We start from the raw sequence: 24,272 nt of genomic DNA, 5'->3' as shown, positions 1-24,272 counted from the left end.
TACCAAACGAAAATAAAAACCGAAACAGACGATAAAATAGCAGTCATACAACATAGACAAAAGACTGGATACAAAATAACACATACAAAACAATACAGACAATAGACAATCCAATCATTACCAAACTACACAAATCATCCATACGCACCACAAATTATCATAATACCAACAAATTCTACACAACTCACATTCTCATCACCAAGATATATCCAACAGACTTCAATAAAAAATCATAAAATGATATAAACGAGTTTACCATGAACCCACCCATAACCCTTCACAAAACACAAATCCGATATCAAAGATAACCCCCCCTTTTCACCACCACATTACAACAAATACACAGCGACAAGCAAAGACAATTACCCAAATCAATCATAAACTCATCAACCCACTTCACACACACACATATATATATATTCATTTTTTTTAAATAAAAACTGTCTGCTAGTGTTGTAATTATTCTGTTCAGATTTTTTCTCAATCTTCTCAATTTTTGAATATAGGAAAAGAAATTTGTTCTCATCGCATCTTCGATCTGTTGTACATACTACTACGCCGCTCTAAGTTTTAGATTTTTACAGTTTTAAAAAATTTTACATTTTTTTTTGTCCTATTTTAGTTGATCTAATGTCTATTTAGTTATAACTACATTTCAAATCAACCAATTTTTTAATATTCAATTACCCCCCTCCCCCCCTTTTAACGCCCTTTTTATTTTGTATTATTTAAGTTATCATTAACTGTCTCTTTTTTTTATTCACATTGTTTTAACGAAGTTTACGAATTATTTTAACCCACCTTTTATTTTTAATTAATTTTATTCACAACACACAAACACACCCTCACTCCTACACACACTATTTATTTACTTATTTATCAGCATTGCAACCCTCAATATATTCAACAACAACAACCCCTGTCTAAAGATAAAATATAATAATGATAAAACCTTTACCGATTAAACCTTCTCCGGTCAACAACAATTCTCATTCAAATAACCATTGTTCAATAGTTAGAACTTCAAAGAATTGGGTTCTGCCTCCAAGACCAAAACCAGGAAGAAAATCATGTTCTTCTGCAAGTACAAGTTCAAGTTCAAATGCATCTTCAACTTCACATGTAGTTACCGCTTCAAAACGTAACAACAGTTGTAGTAACCCTTCAAGCAGTACAAAACACCACTCAAAGATCGTTAAACGTTCAAACTCTTCTTCTCCTGTCCACCACCACCATCATAATACTACAAATTATGATGATTGTACAAATATTTTTTTGAAGTTTGAAGAAGAAGATGCCGTCACAAAATTTTTCATTAAACCCGATTTGGACACTTTGAAATCAATCGATTTCTCTTCTACTTCAACTTCAACTTCAAATTCTGATTCAACTTCTGCTCTAAGTGCAAACTCAAGTGATGACGTAATCTCTTCGAAGCCATTGGATTCAACCATCTCTGTAGATATTCACGACGTTTCGTCATCCTCCGAAACTCCAAATTCTCTATTTTCTTCAGATCATTATACCTTATCAAATGCTGACTCTTTGGATAATGATGTTGTAACCTCAATGAAAAATTGTGATTCCATAAACTCTTCAATAACTTTACCTTCGTCAATTGGAGATGATGAAATATCTACAAAGACCAACAAACAGAACTATTCATTTGCTAATGAGTTCTTCGATGATATCCCTCCATTGAACATAAATTTAAATTTTAACGACAATGATATATCATTTAATCCATTGGCAACTACCTTTGATTCCGATTACATATCACCAACTCTAGAAGAGTTGATGGATGAACAAGACAGAAACGTTCCTCTATGTTAGTAAACTGTTAAGTCTGGTTGTTTCCTATGATTTATTGTTTCCAAATTTCTTTTTATTTTGTCAATTTTTTCACCCTATATTTTACACTATAGAATCTCATCTAATCTTCTGTTATGAAGTAGAGAAGAACGAATTCTAATGACACATAATCTATGTAATATATTCTTTCTGATGATCTTCATGTTTTCTGTTTTTTTTATTCTGGCATAAACCACTAAAGGACAAATTACCTGGTTTTTTTTCAATCGTTGCCTTTTTTTAAGTAAGGAAAGTTATCCAACACATTGTAATTGTCCAATGTTCAAGTCCATCTAATTTTTTTTTATGTTCAAAAAAAGTTTTTTGTCTGTCACTTGAATAATATTTCTCTGTTATTTCATTATTCAAAAAAGTAATAAAAAAAACATTTCATAATATTCTAAAAATCCTTCAAAAAAAAAAAGTTACTAACCTTCAAGTAAATATTCTACAGATTTTTACATTTACATATATTTCTATTTAAATATTCTTAAACCCATATCTTTATTATCATAAATCCTTTTGACTTCAATGATCGATCGTCTTGTCTTGTCTTGTCTTATCTTCTCGTGTGACATAAATATTGAACAACGCTTCTGGCACGTGACCATATTTATTTGTTTTCAATATTAGAAATCACATCACCAATAACGAAGGGCACTTATTTCAAATATTTGGAAAGTAGGAAAGCTTTTTTGAAAATTGTCAAATGATCACTTTTAAACACTATATAGAACAAAGGTATAAACAATTAACGTTCAAAGAGCAGAAGTGCAGTAGAGAGTGCCGAATAGAGAGAGTAAAGCATATTGTATAGGCAATCTTACAACAGAGGATAATAATATTTTAAGTATGAGAACTAGAGGAGAGCCAACAGCTAAAGATGCTGCTACTGACGAAGCAACTGCAACTCGCCGAACTTCCGCTCGTTCGAGATCGAGTAGTAGTAAACCAAATTATAAGATTGATACTAGTGGTTTAGAAATTGATACTGAGCATGCTAGTGATGATGAATTTGTCGCCGATGAAGAAGAACAGGCTGAAGCTGATGTTGACGAAACAGAAATTAAATCTGAAGGGAAGAAAGAAAAAGATGAAGGAGAAGAGGAAGAATACAAACCAAATGCTGATAGAGGAAGACAAAATAAGAGAAAAATAGATAAAGTGATAAGTAATACTGAAGGTTCCGAAACTGATAGGTCAAGGAGTGCTTCAACTGCTACTACTCCTGCAAGTAAGAAAGTTCGTATGTCGGTTCCTGTTGATAATGAACCTATTATTGTCAGAATTGTTAATGAAGAATACGAATTCCCTGAAGATCCTGAAGGTGAAACTAAAATCTCTAAAGATGGTGACTTATTAGATGACAGAAAATTTATCGTTCGTACTTTTACTTTGGTCGATAGAGGTGATAGAAAGTTTATGTTAGCCACTGAACCTGCAAGAGCTGTTGGTTTAAGAGATTCACATTTGTTTTTCCAACACCATCCGAATTTGTACAGATATTCTCCTTCCCAGGGACAAAAAAACGATATGATCGAACGTGGTTTAATTCCATATTCTTATAAAAGTAGACAAATCGGTTTAGTTACTGCAAGAAGTGTGTTTAGAGAATTTGGTGCCAAGATTATCGAAAACGGTGAGGAAGGTGTCGATGACTACTATGTGACAATGCCTCGTCCAACTAGAAGAATTGTGGAAAATGCATCTAGAGACCACCCAAAAAGATTAAGCAAGAGGGGTATGGAAGGTTTAGATCTCTCTGCTGCAGTGATAGATGTTAATCCGGCAAGAAATGCAGTCGAATTCTTTGACAGAAGATCTCAAATGTACCCAGTAAATGGTTCTACCACATCGTCCGGTGCCAGATTAAATGCTACCAACTGGTTATACCAGCACGCTGCAGCATGTAGTAGATTTAATAGTGACATGTACTACGACAGAGTTAGAGTATTGCTAATAGAGCAGCAAGGCTTAAGGGATCCATATACCAATGTACTACATTTACCACAGTCAACACAGTCTACCAAAGTGATAGGATGGTATAAGGAGTCCACTTCTAATAAAAAGAACAAGGATTCCTCTTCTCCTGCAGTGATATATGAAACTAAAATCCAAGATGATGATTTAACCAGAATTAGTACAGGGTTGGCTTCTGTTCCATTGGAAATATTCGATGGTATAGTAGATGATGAAATAAAGCAAGCAATTATTGAACAACAGAATTATGAACGTAAGAAATAACGCAATCCCTCATCGAAATCCAAAAAGAATCCAAAGCATCTAGAAAGTTATGTAACTTGTGTAAGCATAGAAAACCAAATAACAAAATAACTTAAAATGTAATATTAAATAAATTCTACATGTAATTACGAACAAAGAGGAATAAAAAAAGGCGGACTCAAGGAAGAATTCTAAATTCTTGACAAAAGTAGTTATATTAGTTTGCAAAAGTTCAACAAAGCCTACAACGTAAACTACACTCATGTACCACAGTATAGTTTAAATCCACCCATTGTCTATAAACCTGATGTCTAATGTCCGATGCCATAATTGATGTTGAAGTTAGTCAAGTTGATACATCCATCTATATTTCCATCTAATATATCCAATAGATTTGGCTCTTACAGAATAGACGGAAATTAGCAGAACTATTGAAATTCCATGGAAATAACGCTCCGTCCCCTTGCCTTCCCCCGGCCTCATCACCATGAAGAAGGCTGTTTTTTACTTGATTTCGAAACCAAAATAGAACTTAACTAACCACACTAAACCAAACCATAGTGTATACTTATCCATAACGTCAACTGCAAATGCAAGAGTTTTAAAATGTCTTATGGTCCAAGTATCAATGTTTAAGGCTATATTCCATCAATTGCTCCATACTATACCAAATCAGCACATGCAGGCTATTCGTAACAACACTGTCACTTATTCCCGTTAGTCAGTCTATTGCATAATAGCATTATCAAACTTAATTCGAAATCTATATACTTGTTGCTAGCAATGCAGCCAGTAATTCAATCATTTGGACAGCTATTTCAAGAGAACTAGAATAGTAGTACATTCAGTGAATTCCATACTATCTATACTATCTTCTATGTAAAATGATATTCTTTAAACTCTCTTTCGAATCTAAGTTATAGTAGCAACTCTTGCTTGCACTTGCTGAATAAGGTTTTGTATGCTTGATCAATGGATATTATTGGATTGTGTTAGTAATCAACCTGATTTTATCGTGAATAGTAAGCAAGAAGGAATATTTGATTTTTACTAATTCTTGTTGTTTCTGGATCATGATATATAGTTATTATCAATATCATTGTCGTTGTGCTTTTGGTTCGAAGGAAGACTCAATTATAATCTATCTTTATTTGCGAAATTGGATATTTTAGGATTTTAAAGGGTAGTCTTGTCTAGTAATTGTCTGGCCTTGTCTATCTTTTTATAAAGATGGAATGATGTTTGTCCCAATTACAGTTTTAGTCGAAGTATAAAGAGAGCTCATTTTTCTTTGATATTTAGATTACAATTTTATCATCTTGTAATTGACTCATTTTATCTATTTTTGGTTTTGTCTTGGTTTCTTGGATTGGATCAAAGCAAGGAAATTTATACCTTTCAACAATATATATATATATACAACACATAAAAATTATTCAACATGATGTTCACGATGAAGAAGGATACTTCGTTCACTTACGAACAAAAGAATTTCGATGACTGTGACTTTTCTCAAGTCAATGCTGCAGTAATTGGTGGTACTAATGGGTTGGGAAGAGCTATTTCCAATGCTATTGCATCTAAAGGTGCCAAGGTTGAAGTCGTTGGTCGTACCTTTAGAGATGAGAATTCTGATATTAAATTTATTAAAGCTGATTTAAGTTCCATGAAAGAAGCAAAGAAAGTAGTTAATCAATTGGATGCAGAAAATTTAACCCATTTGATTTTAACCACTGGTATTATTCCTAATCCTAAAAGACAAGAAACCGATGAAGGTTTGGAAAAAGATATGGCTATTAGTTATTTAAGTAGATATGTCATCTTACGTGAAATTGCCTCTAAATTAGGTAAAAATCTACCAGCATCATCTCCAAAACCAAGAATTTTTATTATGGGCTTCCCAGGTAATAATGAAGTTGGTACATTAGAAGATCTAAATTTTGAAAAAAATTATGAGGCATGGAAGGCACATATGTCTACTGTTGCTGGTAATGAAAGTTTAGTTTTAGACGCTAAAGATCGCTATCCAAAATTAAACGTGTTTGGATTAAATCCAGGCATTGTTAGAACAGAAATCAGAAACAATTATTTTGGTGGTGGTATTATGTCCTCAATAATTGAAAATGTCATTGGTTGGTTTACATACTCCCCTGAACAATACGCTAAGAATATTTCTCCTGTTTTGATTTCACCAGCAATTGAAAATAGAAGTGGTACAATGTTTAACAACAAGGCTGAAGCTATTTTGCCTTCTTCTGGCTTAACTACAGACTATGTTAAGCAATTTCTGAATGTGTCAAATGAATTGATCAAAAAAGTAGGTGTCACCGTTCCAGAATAATTTTAATTCATATTGTATTGTACAATATTTCTTCAAAGTTTTCTTTCAATTTCTTTTTCGAACAGTAGTAAAATAAATAACTAAAATAAATAAACAAATATACTTATAATATTCAATAACTATGCCAACTTACCAATATCAATCTATACATATACTGACACTTTTAATATATTTCCTTTGTAACCCTCTAATTAAGCAGTGGTATCTATAATAAATCTATTAAAGCTTGAATATTTTCGGGTAAGCTAAACGCTTTTCCCTAATCGAACAAGCAAGGGATGGTGAGATGATAATTTTAAAGGATTAAAAAAAGAGAAGAATTTTTTTTTTTTAGTTCTCATTGATTAGGTTGTTTTAATCAGAAGTTAATTGTTATTAATTGTAATTGTTGAACATACAATATATTAAGCAATTGATTCCAAAGATGTTGATTGAAGAAACTTTCAAAGACTTTAAAACCGAAGACGGTACTGACTTACGTATTCACATTATTTCACCAAAGGTTCCTGGTTATCCAAATGCTAAGTTCCCAGGTGTAATTGTTTATAGTGAAATTTATCAAGTCACTGGTCCAGTTCGTAGACTTGCTCAAAGAATTGCTTCTGAAGGTTACGTCGTCGTTGCTCCAGCTATCTACCATAATTTTGTTGGTCCAGAACCACTACCTTATGATGCTGAAGGTACTGATATGGGTAATGCCTTTAAGATTAAGAAGACTGTAGCTTCTTATGATGAAGATAACAAATTGTGTTGTGATTTGTTGTACTCATTACCACAATTCGATGGTAAGAAGATTGGTGCCACTGGTATGTGTTTGGGTGGTCATTTAGCATTTAGAGCTTTGATCGATAAGAGAGTTTCTTGTGCTACCTGTTTCTTCCCAACTGATATTCATTCCAGAACTCTAGGTTTAGGTAAGAACGATGATTCTTTGTTCAGAGTTTCTCAAGAAGCTACAAAGGACCAAGAATTGGTATTAATTTTCGGTACTCTTGATACCCATGTTCCACCAGAAGGTAGAGATTTAATCAGAAGAACATTGAGAGATCATGATGTTAACTTCACATTTTTGGAAATCCATGCTGCCCAACATGCTTTTATCCGTGATACTTCTAGTAAAGGTAGATACGATGCTTCAATTACTGAAAGTTGTTTAGGATTCTTGACTGAACAATTTAACAGAAAATTGAAATGTGACTTGGGTGAATTTGTCGATAACATCAAGAAACCAGAACACGTTTGTTAAAAAATGGTATCCATTTATCTCCCTTTGACAAGACTCTCAAATGAATTATATATATTTGTTATATGACAAAACTGCGTAGCTACCTATATATATTGTCCACATAATTAGTTAAGTGAATACAATAAAGGAAAGAACCATAAAATTCATTAGAATAGAAAAGAGGAAGGTTGAATAAAAACAATCCATGAAACAAGGGCGTAGAGAGAATAACGATTTAATAATTCAGCAAATAGAAATCGAAGATTTTTCCTAAATTTAGATATTACCAAAACTGATGCAATAATCACTTTTAATTGAAACCTTATTTCGAAATTCATACAAATTGAATTAAAATAATAATTTACAACTTGAACTGATACATAATTTACAACTTTAAGACGGAACTATATTTATTTTCTGTAAAAGAAGACAGAATTACGAAAGATGCAACCATTTTATTCATTGGATAATGAATTCTAGGAACAACAAGAAACCTTCCTATAAGGAACATAACGGTGTTATATATAATTTTAGTTTTAATATAACTTCCAATTAGTCTTGCATAAGATACATTTAACTAGACACACCATTATAACAAAGAATGTCAGAGTACAAATTATATTCAAGAAGAATAAAAAGCACTAATATCCGACCCAAGATAAGGAGTTATATCTATATTGCAACTGATAGATATATCAGATAGTTCTTCTTCCAAACCTCTTCGATGTAGTATAGTTCCCCATCTCATTAGATCAATATATAGCAAGAATGTCATTATAGCACCGATGATGGGATAAAGAATTGTTGCTATAATAAATATTACAACAAGATTTGTGGGATTAAACTTTCTATTAAGTTTATCAACTACCACCGCTGAATAAATCTATTTATATATTTATTTAATTTGTAGAATGTATTGTTTCTGTCGTATCATTTTTGTCAATTAGGTTGTCCTGTAATTGCAATTGTGGGGGAACCCACTTATTGAGATCTAGTTGAATCTTCAAATAAGTCCACTCACTTTGAAAACTCGAAACAATTTAACTAACAGAACTTCTGGCTTTTTGGTTGCTTAGTTGCTTAGTTGCTTAGTTGCTTGGCATTTTGAAATAATCAGCGTTGGAAGAGTCAATGTGGATGGTAACATACTCTTCCAATAAAGTAATCTATACGTGTATGGGGAAGAGATGGAAAGTGACGATACAATACAATGAATATAGACTTGGTAGACGGACATTTTATTCCGAACAGCAGAACTCTGTTTGAAACAAGATGATTTCTTTATGTCTCTTTGTGAAATTGATTACTTGTGTAGAAGTTAAACCAGAATAGGGTTATATGGTTATCTTTAATGAGATTTGGCAAGATATAAGGTTACTAAATTTTGAGGTGAATTGAATTGGGCTGACCATAGTGATGATACCTATTGCGGGATCGGACAGGATGGATGGTTCGATAGGTGGATTAAATAATATTCAATATGCTGTTATTATCGATAATATCCGACAATGCTTCAGTTTTACTGTCGAACGAATAAATTTCAGTTTATAACTAAGACGGATACGAATACGGTTACGAAGATGTTAAGAATGGGGTGGAATATTACCTATTGATATTATCAATTGTGTGCTACAAACAAAAAAAAATGAATGAGTATAATCTCTTGTTTTGTAATGTGATGAAGTCTCTTTCCATTGGGTAAGCAATCGTAACGGATTGGAAATGAAAAACAACCAAATCTTACCTTGTCTCGTCAGGTTGCTATTTTTTTTATTATTATACGTAATATTGTAATTAATACAGCTCGAAAGAAAAATTGGCCAGACTTGGCCATCGTCACTAAGGAAATGCTTACATAATGAAATTTTTTAAAACTAAGGTATACTAGATGTATTTCTTCCATTGTAGATAGATGGTGATGAGCACTTGCTTGCTGTTGACAAACAAGCACCTTATGTAGACGTCTATATCTCCATAATTACAATTTATGAATTCAAGGTAGCGGTAACAGTAAAGCTTAGGTAGGTATTGGTTTTCTTCTATTTTTATTTTTAACCAGTTTCCAATTCAAAGCTAGATGTGTTACTGTGTTTGTTAGACGTAAACTACTCGATATTGATTTCCATTATATTATGCGTTTAGGTATTTTCCGTTTATAGTTGTTCTTCTTATTGAATGATTGATTGAGATTTATCATATTCAAATTTATGCGTTTATCGGAATAACTAATAATCAAATGTACCGAAGGAATAAAAATAGTTTATGCGATGAGAGAGAGAGAGAGAAAGCAAGACAAAAAGTGTATTTTCTTCAATAATACGTATAGATTTGTATAAAAATTTAAAATTTACGCAAAATTTGAGTAACCATCTATGTCTTGTTACACCAAAGTTCGGGAAAACTCTTGCTATAATCAGACTCGATTACACCTTCCTTTCTAAAATTAAGCACAATAGGATCCGTTTATCAATTGTCTCTCTTGTTCCCTTCCCTCCCAGGTGACAATTAAGCGTAGAACTACAAGAAATCAACCACTGTTGCAATGAAGCTTCTGTTAGTATATGTACGTACCGAAAAGCCATTAAATATATAGTTTGTATATATCTTTTTATTGGAAATATACCTATACCGATACTTGAAAAAAAAAAATCAACCATTCCATTCCACCCACTGATAGAGACGGGTATTCTGGGGATTTAATATCTGTAATTACTATTAAATCTTTATCCCGGCAACAACAACAGCAGCAACAGCAACAGCAATTCTTGCCCAACCCATCCACTCTCACCCACCTCCCCCATCCATCATCAGCTTTCTTGTGCCCTCTTCTTTGATGGTATATTCCCTTCTGGAGAGAAATACCTGTCCAAGTTCTCTTCCGAGCTTATTTTGACACCGTAAGAAACAAGAAATTACAAGATAAAAGTTTCAAGTTGTATGGCATGCCCTAGTGTCATGAACTATAATATTCCTGTTGCTTGCTTCTCTCCCTAAACATCCTCGCTACAAAATCACAAGAATCCATCTAGAGTGGGATATAGCAGAAAACATCTCATTATTTTCTGCCATGTCAAACAACCATCAATAGAGTCCCAAGACCCGTAACAGAGTGTAAGAGTGCATATTTCACTAAATTTAAAATAGCTGCTAATATCTATAAATGCGAGTTTGTTCTACATGAAGAAGAAAATTAAATCCACTGATGCCCTAGAGTATGGCGGCTTTTTATTGTCTGACCATTATGATATCACCCACCATCCAACTCTTGTGGTTCTTAACCATCTTTACAATCAATTTAATCTTGTCTTGTCTTGCTTTGCCTTGTTTTTTTAGTCTGTTTCTCTGGTACTTCCTTTAAATCCCATTTAAAATTCACAATTTTGCAGAATTTTACCAATTTGGGTCTTTTTTTTTAATTTTACCTCATCTTGCCAATTTGTCTACACTATTTCTCTGCTTTGCATGAAAAAAAAAATACTGAAAATAACAATAAAACAAGCATATTCAATTTATATGTGTATGTACATTATTATATCAGCTACACACATCTACCAATCGATCAATCTGCTATATCCACTCATTTATTTACATCTAAACCAACTTCTGTATTTGTACCGAAATTTCTTTTCAAAACCAGTTATTTCGAATATTCAAATTCATTCATCCACTCATCCACTCATTCTTCAGTAAAATAAGTACCATGTACATACAGGTCAGAAGAGAGACAGAGGCATAGGCAGAGACAGAGACATAGCACAGTCCAGTCGATATATTGAAAATTTTCTATTTCAGTTTTATAAACTACAAAACCATTTTAGAAAAAAAAAAAAACACTAGTAAAACTAAACTACAAGATAACCATTTCTCTTTACACCGATTGTTTCTCTCGTCTTATCTTGTCTTGTCTTGTCTTGTCTCTTCCTTCTTTCCTCATCGTTGGTACCATCTCTCCCTTGTGGAATGGTTTACTCTACTTCTTACACTCGAGAAAGCCCAGACAATTGGTTGTAACACATAACAGCATCCTCTCTCATAAAAGAAACAAAATAGGTTAAATTCTAAATTAAATATATTCCCTCCCTCCCTCAGAGTAAGTAAGCTGTTGGGTATTTTGTTTAAAAAATCAATGACATTTTTTAACATACCCTAGTCTCCGTCGACCATCACCTTGCTGCAATGGTCCACCAACACGTAATAGTAACAGTTTTACAGGCCTTTTTTTTTTCATAACAATTATATTGCCAAAGGTACTCTATCGCTGTCTTGACTCGAACAAGTATTTTACAATATTTTATCCAAGTAAACTGTAACTTCTTCTTCTGCTTTTGCTTCTGCTTCTTCTTCAAAGTTTATTATTATCTTTTCAATAAAGAAAGAGAGAGAGAGAGAGCTTAGTTTCATCGATACCAGATGAATCAATCTGTCAAATACATGCACACAACAGAGATATCCACCTACTTTTTATCTAATTTCTCTCTCATCGACATTTTTTTTTAATTAGTTCATTAAATTACAAAGAACAATAAGTCCAAGAGGACGACGACGACGTGAATATATTTTATGTATGTGATTTCGATTCGATGTTAATTATTATATAACGATGGGCACACTTACTCACTCACATTATATATATATATATGTATATATATTTACAGGTTTCGACGTCAAATTGATGAATATATTTATTTTTTATATATATACATAGGAATTATTACAACGGTTTATCTCTCCTAGTTTAAAAACTTAATTCATTCTTATATTCTATCCTTCGGAATTCTTGTTTCTTGAAACTTTTCTTGTTTAATTGTCGTTGTCTTGTGTCAGATAATTCAATTAATTAACGCATCAGTGCTGCTGTTATCCACATTATAGAACTTTTTTTTTTATCAATATCCTAATTAATATCTAGCTCTGTCCGGATTAATTAAGATTAATTGATATTATTCATTAGTATTGTTGTTATTTTTTACACCTACATTAATTAAGCTTTGGAATTATTTTAGTTTTTAAAGCTTCACAGTGATACATAGAAAGATCAAGAATTAGATTTAGATAGATATTTCTTTCTTGGCTTCAAATTAACTGTGTCCGTAAAGGGGAAAATAACTAGAACAAAACGTCAATTAATAATTATTTAGATATTCGTATTACAACGAATTTCAATTAAAAATAATTTAAATTTATATATTCGTATTATTTCAAACAAAAGGGTTTTATTTACCAATATATTCATTACAATAAAATAAAATACCTAATTTTTCCTAGTTTTCATATTTCTAATAAAAATTTACCAAAACCAAAACCAAGAAGTTGAAGGTAAAAGGTACAAATATAGAATATTATCAAAGTTAAGTTTCAAAATTTGCAGTACATTTTCTCATAAACCTTATTCAAGTTGGTGTGCTCTTAATTTTATTTTATTTTATTTTTTCATTTATTCATTATAACTACAAGTTAAATTTTAATATTCATTTTATAAAAAAAATTATTGTCAAAAATGTCTATGGTTTTCAAATCAAGAGTCCCATTGACTTTGAACAGAGCTTTATTGAATTCTGCTAGATTCTCTCAAAAGAGATCTTTCTCTTCATCTTTCAAATTATTGAATGCTGCCAATACTACTCCAAAACCAAAGAAATCTTTAATCAAGACTGTTTCTAAATGGTTGGTTGGTTCTTTCTTATTTGCTACTATCGGTGGTACAGGTTACGTCACATACTCTTTATGGAGAGAAGCTAATCCTGCTCCACAACAACCACAATCTCCTGCTTTTCCTAATGGCTCTCCAAGAAAGACCTTGGTTATCTTAGGTTCTGGTTGGGGTTCTATCACTTTATTGAAACATTTGGATACCTCTAAGTACAATGTTATTGTTGTCTCTCCAAGAAACTACTTCTTGTACACCCCATTGTTGCCATCTGCCCCAGTCGGTACTGTTGAGTTGAAATCTATTGTTGAACCTGTTAGAGCTGTTGCTAGAAGAACCAAAGGTGAAGTCAGATACTACCAAGGTGAAGCTATTGATGTCGATGTCGAAAACAAAACCGTCAAAGTTAAATCCTCTGATCACGTCGATGAACCTCTAATTGAAGATTTGAAATATGATTACTTAGTCGTCGGTGTTGGTGCTCAACCAAACACGTTTGGTACCCCAGGTGTTTACGAACATGCTTCCTTTTTGAAAGAAATCTCTGATGCTCAGGAAATTAGAGGTAAGATTATGAACTCTGTTGCTAAAGCTGCTATTTTACCACCAAATGATCCAGAAAGACAAAAATTGTTGAACTTCATTGTTGTCGGTGGTGGTCCAACTGGTGTTGAATTTGCTGCTGAATTGAAGGATTACATTGACCAAGATTTAAGCAAATGGATGCCTCAAATTAGTAAGGAAATTAAGGTTATTTTGGTCGAAGCTACTCCAAACATTTTAGGTAGTTTCGAACCATCTTTGATTCAATATGCCAAGGACTTATTCAAGAGAGAAAGAATTCATTTGAAGTTGAAGACTGCTGTTAAGGGTGTTGATGATGATTATGTCACAACCAAATGTGGTGATGACGTCGAAAAGATTCCTTACGGTGTTTTAGTCTGGGCTACTGGTAACGCTCCAAGAGAAGTTTCTAAAAAATTGATGGAAAAATTAGATGAACAAGACTCTAGACGTGGTTTGTTAATTAACGAAAAATTACAATTGTTAGGTGGTAACGATTCTATCTTTGCTGTCGGTGACTGTACTTTCCATCCAGGTTTATTCCCAACTGCCCAAGTTGCCCATCAAGAATCTCTTTACTTGGGTGAAGTATTCAACAAGTTATATAAGATCGATCAATTGAAATGGGAAGCTTCTCAAACCAAAGATACCAGCTCTAAACAAAAGTTAGAATCTAGAGCACAAGTATTGGCTGCTAAGATTGGTAATTTCAAATACAACCACATGGGTGCTCTAGCCTACATTGGTTCTGAAAAAGCCGTTGCTGATTTAGCTATTGGTGAATCCAAATACAGTATGTCTGGTTCATTTACTTTCTTGTTCTGGAAATACGCTTACTTGTCCATGTGTCTATCTTTCAGAAACAAGGTCTTGGTCGCCATGGATTGGATCAAGGTTTCTATCTTGGGTAGAAACTCCTCAGTTTAATTTGACTGGATTACTTCTAAATTAGACATTTTTCACTAATTTAGTAATTCATTATTTTTGACATTTTCTAACAAATATTTGTTGTGTATTACTTATAATTATTATTTGGATGATTCTACAAAGGTCAATTACAATAATAGAATTACAAAAAAAAATTAAATAAATAATAGAATAGAATAAAATATATATAGTGTAATAGAAATTATTTTATAATAACCCAAAATTAGGACTGGGGATCGCTTTGAACACTTCATGTCATTATACTAAATAGGATCGTAAAGCATCTAAATAGTTGAAAAGAGTATAGGATGAATATGTAAAATGGACTTGTTAATTGCAGACACTTGATATTGATAAATCTTATTACACTCTCTGTATCTGTTGATGTGAATTACTTAATGGAATCGTTTAAGTGACATCGGGTATTCTGTTACCCTGGTCATATCACGTGGTCTAGGATATATCTTTGAAAAAAAAACCTTTAAAATTGTCAGTTTGTATCGGGGGGTGTTTGGAACGCTTGGAAATGTTAATTGATTATTGATTGAATGGATACCAATGAAAAATTAATTAGCAAAATTAATTTAACAGAACGAAGAATGTTTAAAGAATTGGTATTGATAATGTGCTAATTCTCTTTAGTTTGTTGTGGGACTGTTTAGTATATATTCTGGTCATTGTTGAATCTAGTTTGGTTATTGTAGCTGAAACGTATACCCTGGTCTAAATAGCAATCCAACGATGTCACACGAAGGTGAAGAAGATTTATTGGAATATTCTGATAACGAACAAGAAATCCAAGTTGATGCCACTAACATCAATGAATCTGCAGTAGATGCTACTGTTTCAGAAACTGCTGAAGGTGCAACTACTGATTCGGAAAAGAAGGGTTCCTATGTTGGTATTCATTCAACTGGTTTCAAAGATTTCTTATTGAAACCAGAGTTGGCAAGAGCCATTATCGATTGTGGTTTTGAACATCCTTCTGAAGTCCAACAACATACTATTCCTCAATCTATTCATGGTACAGATGTCTTATGTCAAGCCAAATCTGGTTTGGGTAAGACTGCTGTTTTCGTGTTGTCCACTTTACAACAATTGGACCCTGTTCCAGGTGAAGTCTCCGTTGTTGTTATTTGTAATGCCAGAGAATTAGCTTATCAAATTCGTAATGAGTATTTAAGATTCTCAAAATATATGCCAGATGTGAAAACTGCAGTTTTCTATGGTGGTACTCCAATTACTAAAGATGCTGAATTGTTGAAGAACAAAGAAACTGCTCCACATATTGTCGTTGCTACCCCAGGTCGTTTGAAAGCTCTTGTTAGGGACAAATTAATCGATCTATCTCATGTCAAGAATTTTGTTATCGATGAATGTGATAAAGTTTTGGAAGAATTGGATATGAGAAGAGATGTTCAAGATATTTTCAGAGCTACACCAAGGGATAAGCAAGTAATGATGTTTTCTGCTACACTATCTGAAGAGATTAGACCTATCTGTAGACGTTTCTTGCAAAACCCATTGGAAATTTTTGTTGACGACGAAGCTAAGTTGACCTTGCATGGTTTACAACAATACTACATAAAATTACAAGAAAATGAAAAGAATCGTAAATTAGCCCAATTATTAGACGATTTAGAATTCAATCAAGTCATCATTTTTGTCAAATCAACAAAGAGAGCAAATGAATTGACAAAGTTATTGAATGAATCAAATTTCCCAGCTATCACTGTACATGGTAATATGAAACAAGCAGAACGTATTGCTCGCTACAAAGCTTTTAAAGAATTTGAAAAACGTATATGTGTTTCTACAGATGTTTTTGGTAGAGGTATTGATATTGAACGTATCAATTTAGCAATCAACTATGATTTGACTACAGAAGCTGATCAATATTTACATCGTGTTGGTAGGGCTGGTAGATTCGGTACTAAAGGTTTAGCTATCTCTTTCGTCTCATCTCCAGAGGATGAGGAAGTTTTGGGTAAAATTCAGGAACGTTTTGATGTTAAGATTGCCGAATTCCCAGAAGAAGGTATTGATCCATCCACCTACTTGAACAATTAGATATTGTTTTAATTGATAGATCACTTTCAATTTTTTGTATGGTAGCTGTTTTTATGATACCTTTTTCATGTTTTTCGAAGTATATTTGATTATATAATTATTTTTGTAAGGGGAATGCTTCAAAGAAGCATTTTATGTGTAACTATTTTCTCAATAGAACTCAGTTGTAGATTTCTAATTCTCACAGCCCTACACGTTTTTTCGTTGATGTTAATATTGTTTAATTACAAGTTTAACATGAAAAAAGCAGTTTTACTGAGACTTATGTAGAACAAATAGAAAATAATTCTTACATTTAAGATCAAAATAGAAAAAATATGTTATAAAAGTGAATATAAACAATGCATTATAAGAACGTAAATGAAATAAAGACTAAGTAGAAATTACACTGATTTATTCTTCAATTGAAAGTTAAATTGAAGGTTATAAATTACGAGATGTGTAACTTCTACTAAATATCTTTCACCGTACCATCATTGGTACTGAAACTTTTCATCTTTGGAAGTTGAAATTTTTGTGGGACCTTAGCTGGAACCATAGATATTTTTATTGTACTGGAATTTCCATATATTAACGAGCTATTTGTAGTGTTTGGATCTGCATTAATTGTAGCATCAACATCAGTACCTTGAGCAATATCATTTTCCGTCATATTTGCATCAATACTATTGTTGTTACTTAATTTTGGTGGTTCATTTCCCACAGATGCATTCCCTAAAGGAGCTCTATCATTTAGTACTTGGGTAGCTAAAATTCCTAATGCATTTAACATATCTGGCATTTTTTCTGAAGTTATGGAGTCTCTCTTTGCAAGCGACGCTGTCGCAGACAAAGATCTCTTTGGGTTTAATATTTTAGCGTTGTTGAGTGAATTATCATTTAAAATTCTCGTTAATCTATTGATTTCCATGTTCTTTTCCATGATTCTTTTTTTATATTTAATTACTTTGTTCTCTTTAACTTTTAATTTGGTTAAAGCTTCTTGATTCTCATTCATTAATTGGGATTTGATTTTTTCGAATTGTCGTCTTTGTAAATTTTCCTCTACTTCATATTTTGACTTATAATCATTTTCATTAGAGCTTAAAATCATATTCTTAAACTTTAAATGCTGTATTTCCTTTGACATTGACTTTACTAAAGTACATAACGAACTTACAGTTGCTGTAATATCAACTTTTAAAATTTCACTCAGTTGCGAATTATCGAAGTCTACAGTTCTATCTATATCACCATCTGTTGACTGTGAGGATAATTTTGAAGAATCACCAGTGATATCTATGCTATGCATTTTCCCAGAGTTTGTACTGGTTGGTATAATATTGTTGCTTAAATTTGATTTTAATGAGCCGATATCTTGGGATAATTCTTCAGATGGGCTCATTAAAAATGACGATTGATGAATTCGAAGTAAAGATTTAGCTTTGTCCAATGATATATATACTTGTTTCGAATTCTCATTACTTCCATTGATAGTTGTAGAATGGCCAGGATATAAAGAATCTACATCTGTCGTTTCTTGTGTAATATCCTTTTCTTCACCCATTGCTGATATAAGTAATTTTAAATGCACAACTAGAACCTTAACGTTGATGTCGAACTACACTAGAACAAAATTTAAAGAGGAATATTGTAATGTAAATAAGTTATATTTTATGTGTATCGTGTCAAACTTGAGAATAATGAGATTGAAAATATCTCAATTATTCTTGTAGCCAGCTGAGCAATACAAATAACAAACACAATATTCACACTCTTGATAACAGAGGATACAAATTAACTTATAATCAATAATATAATAAGGTTAAAACAATCCTGATATTATACAGTTCGTTAGTTTTATTTATTTTATTGTATATAGTCTTGTTTTGTATTGTATCATTTTATTTTGTATTTCGCGTTTTTATCAATGTAGGTAGCGCCGTCAGTGATTAAATGACGCGTAAACCTGAAAGAATCATCAGTACTAAGAACAGGACGTAGAAAAACTATAAAGCATACTCGAAATATAGATATTTTCAATAAAAAAAATAGTCAACCTTTTATTGAAGATAAGATAACATCACCGTTTCATTTCTATTGAAATTAAACTATCGATGAATATACCTCTGTACAAGGATACATTTATAATTATAGCTATTTATAGCTAATTATAGATATTTGTACGAAGCATTGGCTCTTGTTGATCACGTGATATATTTACCCGGTTAAATACATGTATATGTCATATATGACGAACTGATCTCAAGAAGTGAAATTTAATGAAAAGTTTCGACTAATTAAGATTTAAAGTATATATCATCTAATAGATAAATTGGAAACTGTAAGTCTCAATTACGGTCCTTTTTTTAAGTTAATTGTGGGTAACAAGGTATCGGAATCCATGGCAAATTGATATTGTTCTATAGATAGATTGTTGTTTAAATTTTGAAGGAATTTTGGTTGGCAAGAACATCAAAAATTATTATCTAAGGAAGAAATCTAAGGCACGTAGGAAGGAAAATAAGAGTAAGGTAGACAATTTATCAAACTTGGACGACAGATGCTTAGCGTTAATAGTATTAGCTCATATGGTAGGCTATGTTCAAGACGTCTATCTAGTTGTAGAATTCTTTACAATGCAGCTGTTGCCGAATCTGCAACTGCTGCTGCCAATGCCACTGCTGCTTCCAATGCCACTGCTGCTTCCAATGCCACTGCCAAACAGGGTAATGAGAAAACCTCAGAACATCAACATCCGTTAGTCAATTTAGGTAATAAATTAGGTGACGAATTATTAAACTCAAATAATGTTAATCTAATTTATGATAATTTTAAAAAAGACTTTGGTGATATCACTGAGAATTCTCATCTAAGTGTTAGTAGTTTACAAAAATCATATTCCTTGAATGTTCCACTAAGTGAATTATTGAAAAAGTCGACATTTAAAAATTCTGAAGCTGATCCATATTCCATTTTAATTACACTTTGTGATTATAATTTGGCAAGACCAAAACATTTCGAAATTATTTTGACTCATTTCTTAAAATTAGGTAAAGCTGAAGATGCTATGGCTTTATGGGTCAAATATTTGGAAAATTTGACTAGTAATCCATTTAATGGTGTGGAAAATAAATATTCAATTATTCATAATAATAACATCGCTTTAGCCACTATAGCTTATTTATCATTACCAGGTGTTACCCCTGATTACAATGTTTTATTGCAAATTATTAAACCTCGTGAAGTTGTTGATAAAAAATTCGAGTTCATCATTCCTTTTTCAAGAATTAAATATCTGATTGAAATAGTGACACCAAAAAAAGACGTTAAAGAAGTCATGAATAATTACAAGACTTTGTTCACTGATTATGCTAAGAATACACCTGACTTTTATACAAAATTGTTAGCAAAGCCACATTATCAATCTTTGAAAAAAATTAAAGAAGCATATTTTTCATACCGTGATATGGTGAAAAAGAATCCAAAGGATAAGGAATTAATTGATCATAAAATATTGATTGTTTTTATGGATAAATTAGTGGAATTTGGTGATGTGATATATGCCATAAAAGTATTTAATGATTTTAAGGATTTTGATCTTGGTGACTCAAAAACTGATTTACAAAATCATCTATTAATTACTGTGTCTAATTTAAAACAAGCAGGTTTTCATTCTTTTGCTCAACAAACTAATGGATTGAATAGAGTTTTAGCAATTTGGAATAGTATTATTAAAGCCAACTCAAAAGATACACCAAAACCAGAATCATTCGATGCCTTATTCAAATCATTAATTTTGTCTGGCAATGGGCACCTAGTAAAAACTATCTGGGAACATGAAATGCCAAAAGGATATAAATCTAATAAGGATGTTGCACAATCTTATATATTAAGTTTATTGGAAGACAAAGATAGCATGATAAAAAATCCAGATACTTTATTCAAAAAAATTCCATCTTCTGTGTGCACTATAAACACTTTAACATCAATTGATTTGATAAACGGAATCTTACTAAGATATTCTGAGTTAAGATCAAAAGATAAATTTGATTCAATTTATAAAAGATATTTCACTTCTGAAAATGAGTATCATTTACAACCAACTGTTGATACATTGGCAATTAAAATGTTAGCAAATTATAAATTTAATCCATTATCAAATTTCAATTTCCTATCAAGTATTTCAGAAGATATAAATAATTTTTCAAAAGTCAATGCCATAGTGACTAAATTTATCGATATTACACCAAATATCAAAACAATTAATATGTTATACAATCAAATAAAGAAACCTTGGAATTCTAGAAAAAGCTCTCTATTTATTTCAGCCCAATTTTCTAAAGAAAACGGTAATAATGAACTAGCAGAAGCAATATTCAAGGAGTTTGCAGAAGGCAGTGATGGTAGCATTGAAAAAAAGAATATGTTAATTGGTAGAGACTTGATTAAATCTCTAATACTTGGGTATTGTGATTTAGCCATCCGTGAAAGAGATCCAAGTTATCTATTTAAGATTTCTAATTTCATCAATTTATCCGAACAAATTAAATATTCTCCATATCTTCCAATGCTTTCGAAAGTTTACAATACAGTAGCTTATTTAAGTAAAGTTACTAAAATGGATAAGTCCGAAAAAGAAGTTGCCAACGAAATTATTGAGAAACTTCATAAAGTCGAGAAATACACTCCATCCGAAAAAGATACAGAAATCTTGAAGAACGCTGGTTTAACTGTACCAGACAAACCTTTATAATTATTATATTCTAATAGTAAATTGACATGTAAATAATTTCACGATTATATAAATAAATCAAAATGTATATATACATAAACAGATTTCAATGATTTATATTCAAAATTTCAATTTTTGATTTATTTTATTAACTATTTATATAGATAAAATGAATAATTATAAACTCTATAGATAACTAAATATTGCATAATGCTGCATTGCCTAATGGTAATGTTAATTTGTTAATCGAATGATCAATTTGGTTATGGTATTTACAGTGAGTGAATATATGTATGACGCTTCATAATCATATTAACAATAATACTTGTGTTTGAAATCAGGTCCTATGGTTAATTTTTAGAATTATCATCTCCAAAATATTTGTCCATTGTCTGTTGAGTGTAACGAATTATCCGATCTTTTGCATTAGAATAGTTATCTAATGCAGGCCTCACATCAACATTAAATGATGGCAGCCCTTCCTCGTCATCAGGAGCGCCGTAAAAGTCAATAACGTAACGAACCTTTCTATGACCTGGAGTTTCAGGGTCATTTGAAGATGGATCAGCTCTTAAGACAACCCAATCATGTCTATCAAAAGGAGGTTCATTATTAAAATAACTAGGAAACCAATTCCCTAAAGTGGAATAAAATCTTGCTCTTGGACTTAATTCACCTGGTTTACCCATAAATTGTAACAATTTTGGAGCAACTCTGGTTACGTCGGTGTATGGTTTCTCCCATTCCAGAATTTCTTGCCAACAACCTTCATTTAAAAAATTATGAACAAAAACCATTGATTCTACAGCGTCTTCTGGAATTTCTTCACCAGTGTTTACATCTATTTTACCTTTCCTTACCATTGCATTGTACATCTGTTGAGGGGATGGGTATTCCCAATATTCATTTGTATTCGAACCCTTTGGAATGGTTGATATAGTTCTTCCAGTTGGTAAATCAAGTTTTTGATCTGGTTGTTTGAAATCAGTCAACCCTTTAGGGGATATGATTCAATGGGTTCATACCTGAATTATTATTTCCAGAAGTATGTAGAACTGGACAAGCTGATTCTTCATTTTGAACCAAAGGTTTTGTTACATGTGCAACAGGGCAAGCCGATTCTTCTGCTGAGTTTATTGTTTTAGAAGAATGTTTAACTGGACATACCGAACTGTTTTGAACATTAAATATATTGTTTGTAGATTTTACCGAATCAGCCCAAAACCAACCCATTGTTCACTCAATACTATAGCGATGATATTTAAAGTATATGATAATGCGTTCAAAATCAAATCTCCGATTCTTTGTTACTGAAATGAATCTCGAAAACCTTTGAGAGATCAAATATTCGACCCAGATAAAATAAAATTATAATAGCAAACTATACTTGTGGATATATATTCTATTTGATAAAGTGTTATGGATTGATCATTAAAGTATCATCTAAGTTCATTGTCAAATTATCTATAATATATCACTAGGTAAGGTGGTGTGCGTTAAATTGATATTTCGATAAAATTTCTATCGGATACGTACGTTATGATCACTTTTCATATTGGATCCGAAATTTGCAGATGTCACTAAATCAATTCGTCAGTAAAGGCATATATTGTTGACCACATTCTCTGGGTGATTCATTTGATAAGATAAGTAGGCAGATACCAAGAATATTTTAGAACCAACAGGAAGAGATATCTAGTACACAAACCACTACTATAGAGGTGCTTCCTCCTGTGCTTCAGCTTCGAGCTTCAAGGGATCAACCTAGCAGGCATGACGTAAGATGAGGTACAGATGTTATAGATAATGAGAATATGAATAAAAAGAAGACAAAAATATGCTGTATATACCATCCACAAGATGAGGATGAAGAAGGATGTACGTCTGACCATCAACACGACGAACTACCAGAATCCTCATCCTCTTCATCATCAGAGTCTGAAAACGATAAAGATCTGGGTTTCGATGAGAGAAGGAAAAGAAGAGTAGAGAGGAGACGTCGCAAATTGAGGGACAATACAGATAGTGCACCTAATGCATACGAAGTGCAACCAGATTATTCTGAACATCGAAAGAAAATGATGGAAAAGAAGAGTAATAATACGTAACTATAGATACATCAAATCGATTATAAAAGCTTTACTTCAGAGATCAGTGGAAAACATAAAAATAGGTAAAAAAATAATTTGACGTAATTAATTTATTTATCTATATATTTTTAATTAAAAACATATTTAATGCTACAACGCTATGTCCAGTCTGATCAATGAACTGTAAGTTTCTCTTGGCATCTTATATTGAATCATACCAGCATAAACCATACAATTTCTGGCAACTTTTTTCAAGGATTCTATTTGTTGGGTCTTTGTTATTGATTGGAAAGTGCTTTCATTCAAATCTTGAATAATTTTAGAGATACATGTCATTGTCATCATCAATAGATTTGGAATATTCTTCACCAAATTTTTCTCCAAACTCATTAGGTTTTGTGCTTGTCTCCTTGCTTCAACTTCGTTAGTGAAAGGAATTAAGTCTAATTCTTCAATTTGGCTCAATGTATTTTGCCATTGCTGGGCTGTGTACGTCCTTCTAGCATCAGCAATTCTTAACAATAATAAACATGTTTCCTTGTTCTTGGTATGGACCTTCTTGGATATCTCTAAGTTATCTGTATAAATTTGCATCAATCTGTCTGCCATCAAAATATAAT

At 32.1% G+C, this 24,272-nt stretch overlaps 11 protein-coding genes across 11 annotated transcripts in view; 8 read left to right on the top strand and 3 right to left on the bottom strand.

The window, feature by feature from the left end:
- Positions 1 to 942: 942 nt before the first annotated feature.
- On the top strand, positions 943 to 1,833 carry Kpol_1058p58 (transcription factor HAP4; the record flags this gene model as incomplete). The annotated part of the gene is made up of 1 exon (XM_001645329.1): positions 943 to 1,833. One exon carries the CDS (start codon positions 943 to 945, stop codon positions 1,831 to 1,833), a length of 891 nt encoding a protein of 296 aa, XP_001645379.1.
- Positions 1,834 to 2,703: 870 nt separating this feature from the next.
- NPL6 (Npl6p) lies at positions 2,704 to 4,095 on the top strand (the record flags this gene model as incomplete). The annotated part of the gene is made up of 1 exon (XM_001645328.1): positions 2,704 to 4,095. One exon carries the CDS (start codon positions 2,704 to 2,706, stop codon positions 4,093 to 4,095), a length of 1,392 nt encoding a protein of 463 aa, XP_001645378.1.
- Positions 4,096 to 5,515: 1,420 nt separating this feature from the next.
- Positions 5,516 to 6,415, top strand: Kpol_1058p56 (putative short-chain dehydrogenase/reductase; the record flags this gene model as incomplete). Its single annotated transcript, XM_001645327.1, has 1 exon — positions 5,516 to 6,415. The coding sequence occupies one exon, from the start codon at positions 5,516 to 5,518 to the stop codon at positions 6,413 to 6,415; it is 900 nt and encodes a 299-aa protein (XP_001645377.1).
- Positions 6,416 to 6,839: 424 nt separating this feature from the next.
- Kpol_1058p55 (carboxymethylenebutenolidase) lies at positions 6,840 to 7,661 on the top strand (the record flags this gene model as incomplete). The annotated part of the gene is made up of 1 exon (XM_001645326.1): positions 6,840 to 7,661. The coding sequence occupies one exon, from the start codon at positions 6,840 to 6,842 to the stop codon at positions 7,659 to 7,661; it is 822 nt and encodes a 273-aa protein (XP_001645376.1).
- A 5,476-nt stretch (positions 7,662 to 13,137) lies between these two features.
- Positions 13,138 to 14,778, top strand: NDE1 (NADH-ubiquinone reductase (H(+)-translocating) NDE1; the record flags this gene model as incomplete). Its single annotated transcript, XM_001645325.1, has 1 exon — positions 13,138 to 14,778. The coding sequence occupies one exon, from the start codon at positions 13,138 to 13,140 to the stop codon at positions 14,776 to 14,778; it is 1,641 nt and encodes a 546-aa protein (XP_001645375.1).
- Positions 14,779 to 15,519: 741 nt separating this feature from the next.
- Positions 15,520 to 16,848, top strand: Kpol_1058p53 (DEAD/DEAH box helicase; the record flags this gene model as incomplete). The annotated part of the gene is made up of 1 exon (XM_001645324.1): positions 15,520 to 16,848. One exon carries the CDS (start codon positions 15,520 to 15,522, stop codon positions 16,846 to 16,848), a length of 1,329 nt encoding a protein of 442 aa, XP_001645374.1.
- Positions 16,849 to 17,299: 451 nt separating this feature from the next.
- Positions 17,300 to 18,394, bottom strand: FDO1 (Fdo1p; the record flags this gene model as incomplete). The annotated part of the gene is made up of 1 exon (XM_001645323.1): positions 17,300 to 18,394. One exon carries the CDS (start codon positions 18,392 to 18,394, stop codon positions 17,300 to 17,302), a length of 1,095 nt encoding a protein of 364 aa, XP_001645373.1.
- Positions 18,395 to 19,390: 996 nt separating this feature from the next.
- MSC6 (Msc6p) lies at positions 19,391 to 21,583 on the top strand (the record flags this gene model as incomplete). Its single annotated transcript, XM_001645322.1, has 1 exon — positions 19,391 to 21,583. One exon carries the CDS (start codon positions 19,391 to 19,393, stop codon positions 21,581 to 21,583), a length of 2,193 nt encoding a protein of 730 aa, XP_001645372.1.
- A 329-nt stretch (positions 21,584 to 21,912) lies between these two features.
- CYC3 (holocytochrome c synthase CYC3) lies at positions 21,913 to 22,437 on the bottom strand (the record flags this gene model as incomplete). Its single annotated transcript, XM_001645321.1, has 1 exon — positions 21,913 to 22,437. The coding sequence occupies one exon, from the start codon at positions 22,435 to 22,437 to the stop codon at positions 21,913 to 21,915; it is 525 nt and encodes a 174-aa protein (XP_001645371.1).
- Positions 22,438 to 23,376: 939 nt separating this feature from the next.
- YPI1 (type 1 protein phosphatase-activating protein YPI1) lies at positions 23,377 to 23,670 on the top strand (the record flags this gene model as incomplete). Its single annotated transcript, XM_001645320.1, has 1 exon — positions 23,377 to 23,670. One exon carries the CDS (start codon positions 23,377 to 23,379, stop codon positions 23,668 to 23,670), a length of 294 nt encoding a protein of 97 aa, XP_001645370.1.
- A 132-nt stretch (positions 23,671 to 23,802) lies between these two features.
- The window catches only part of NIC96, a gene marked incomplete at both ends in the record, with an annotated part of 1,416 nt that continues 946 nt past the window's right edge, over positions 23,803 to 24,272 (bottom strand). The window contains one exon of the mRNA XM_001645319.1: positions 23,803 to 24,261. Coding sequence (XP_001645369.1) covers positions 23,803 to 24,261 — 459 coding nt within the window.

Source organism: Vanderwaltozyma polyspora, genomic scaffold (genome assembly GCF_000150035.1).
Source record: "Vanderwaltozyma polyspora DSM 70294 KpolScaffold1058 genomic scaffold, whole genome shotgun sequence".
Taxonomy (NCBI): domain Eukaryota; kingdom Fungi; phylum Ascomycota; class Saccharomycetes; order Saccharomycetales; family Saccharomycetaceae; genus Vanderwaltozyma; species Vanderwaltozyma polyspora.
This window is presented reverse-complemented; position numbering and strand designations above follow the sequence as displayed.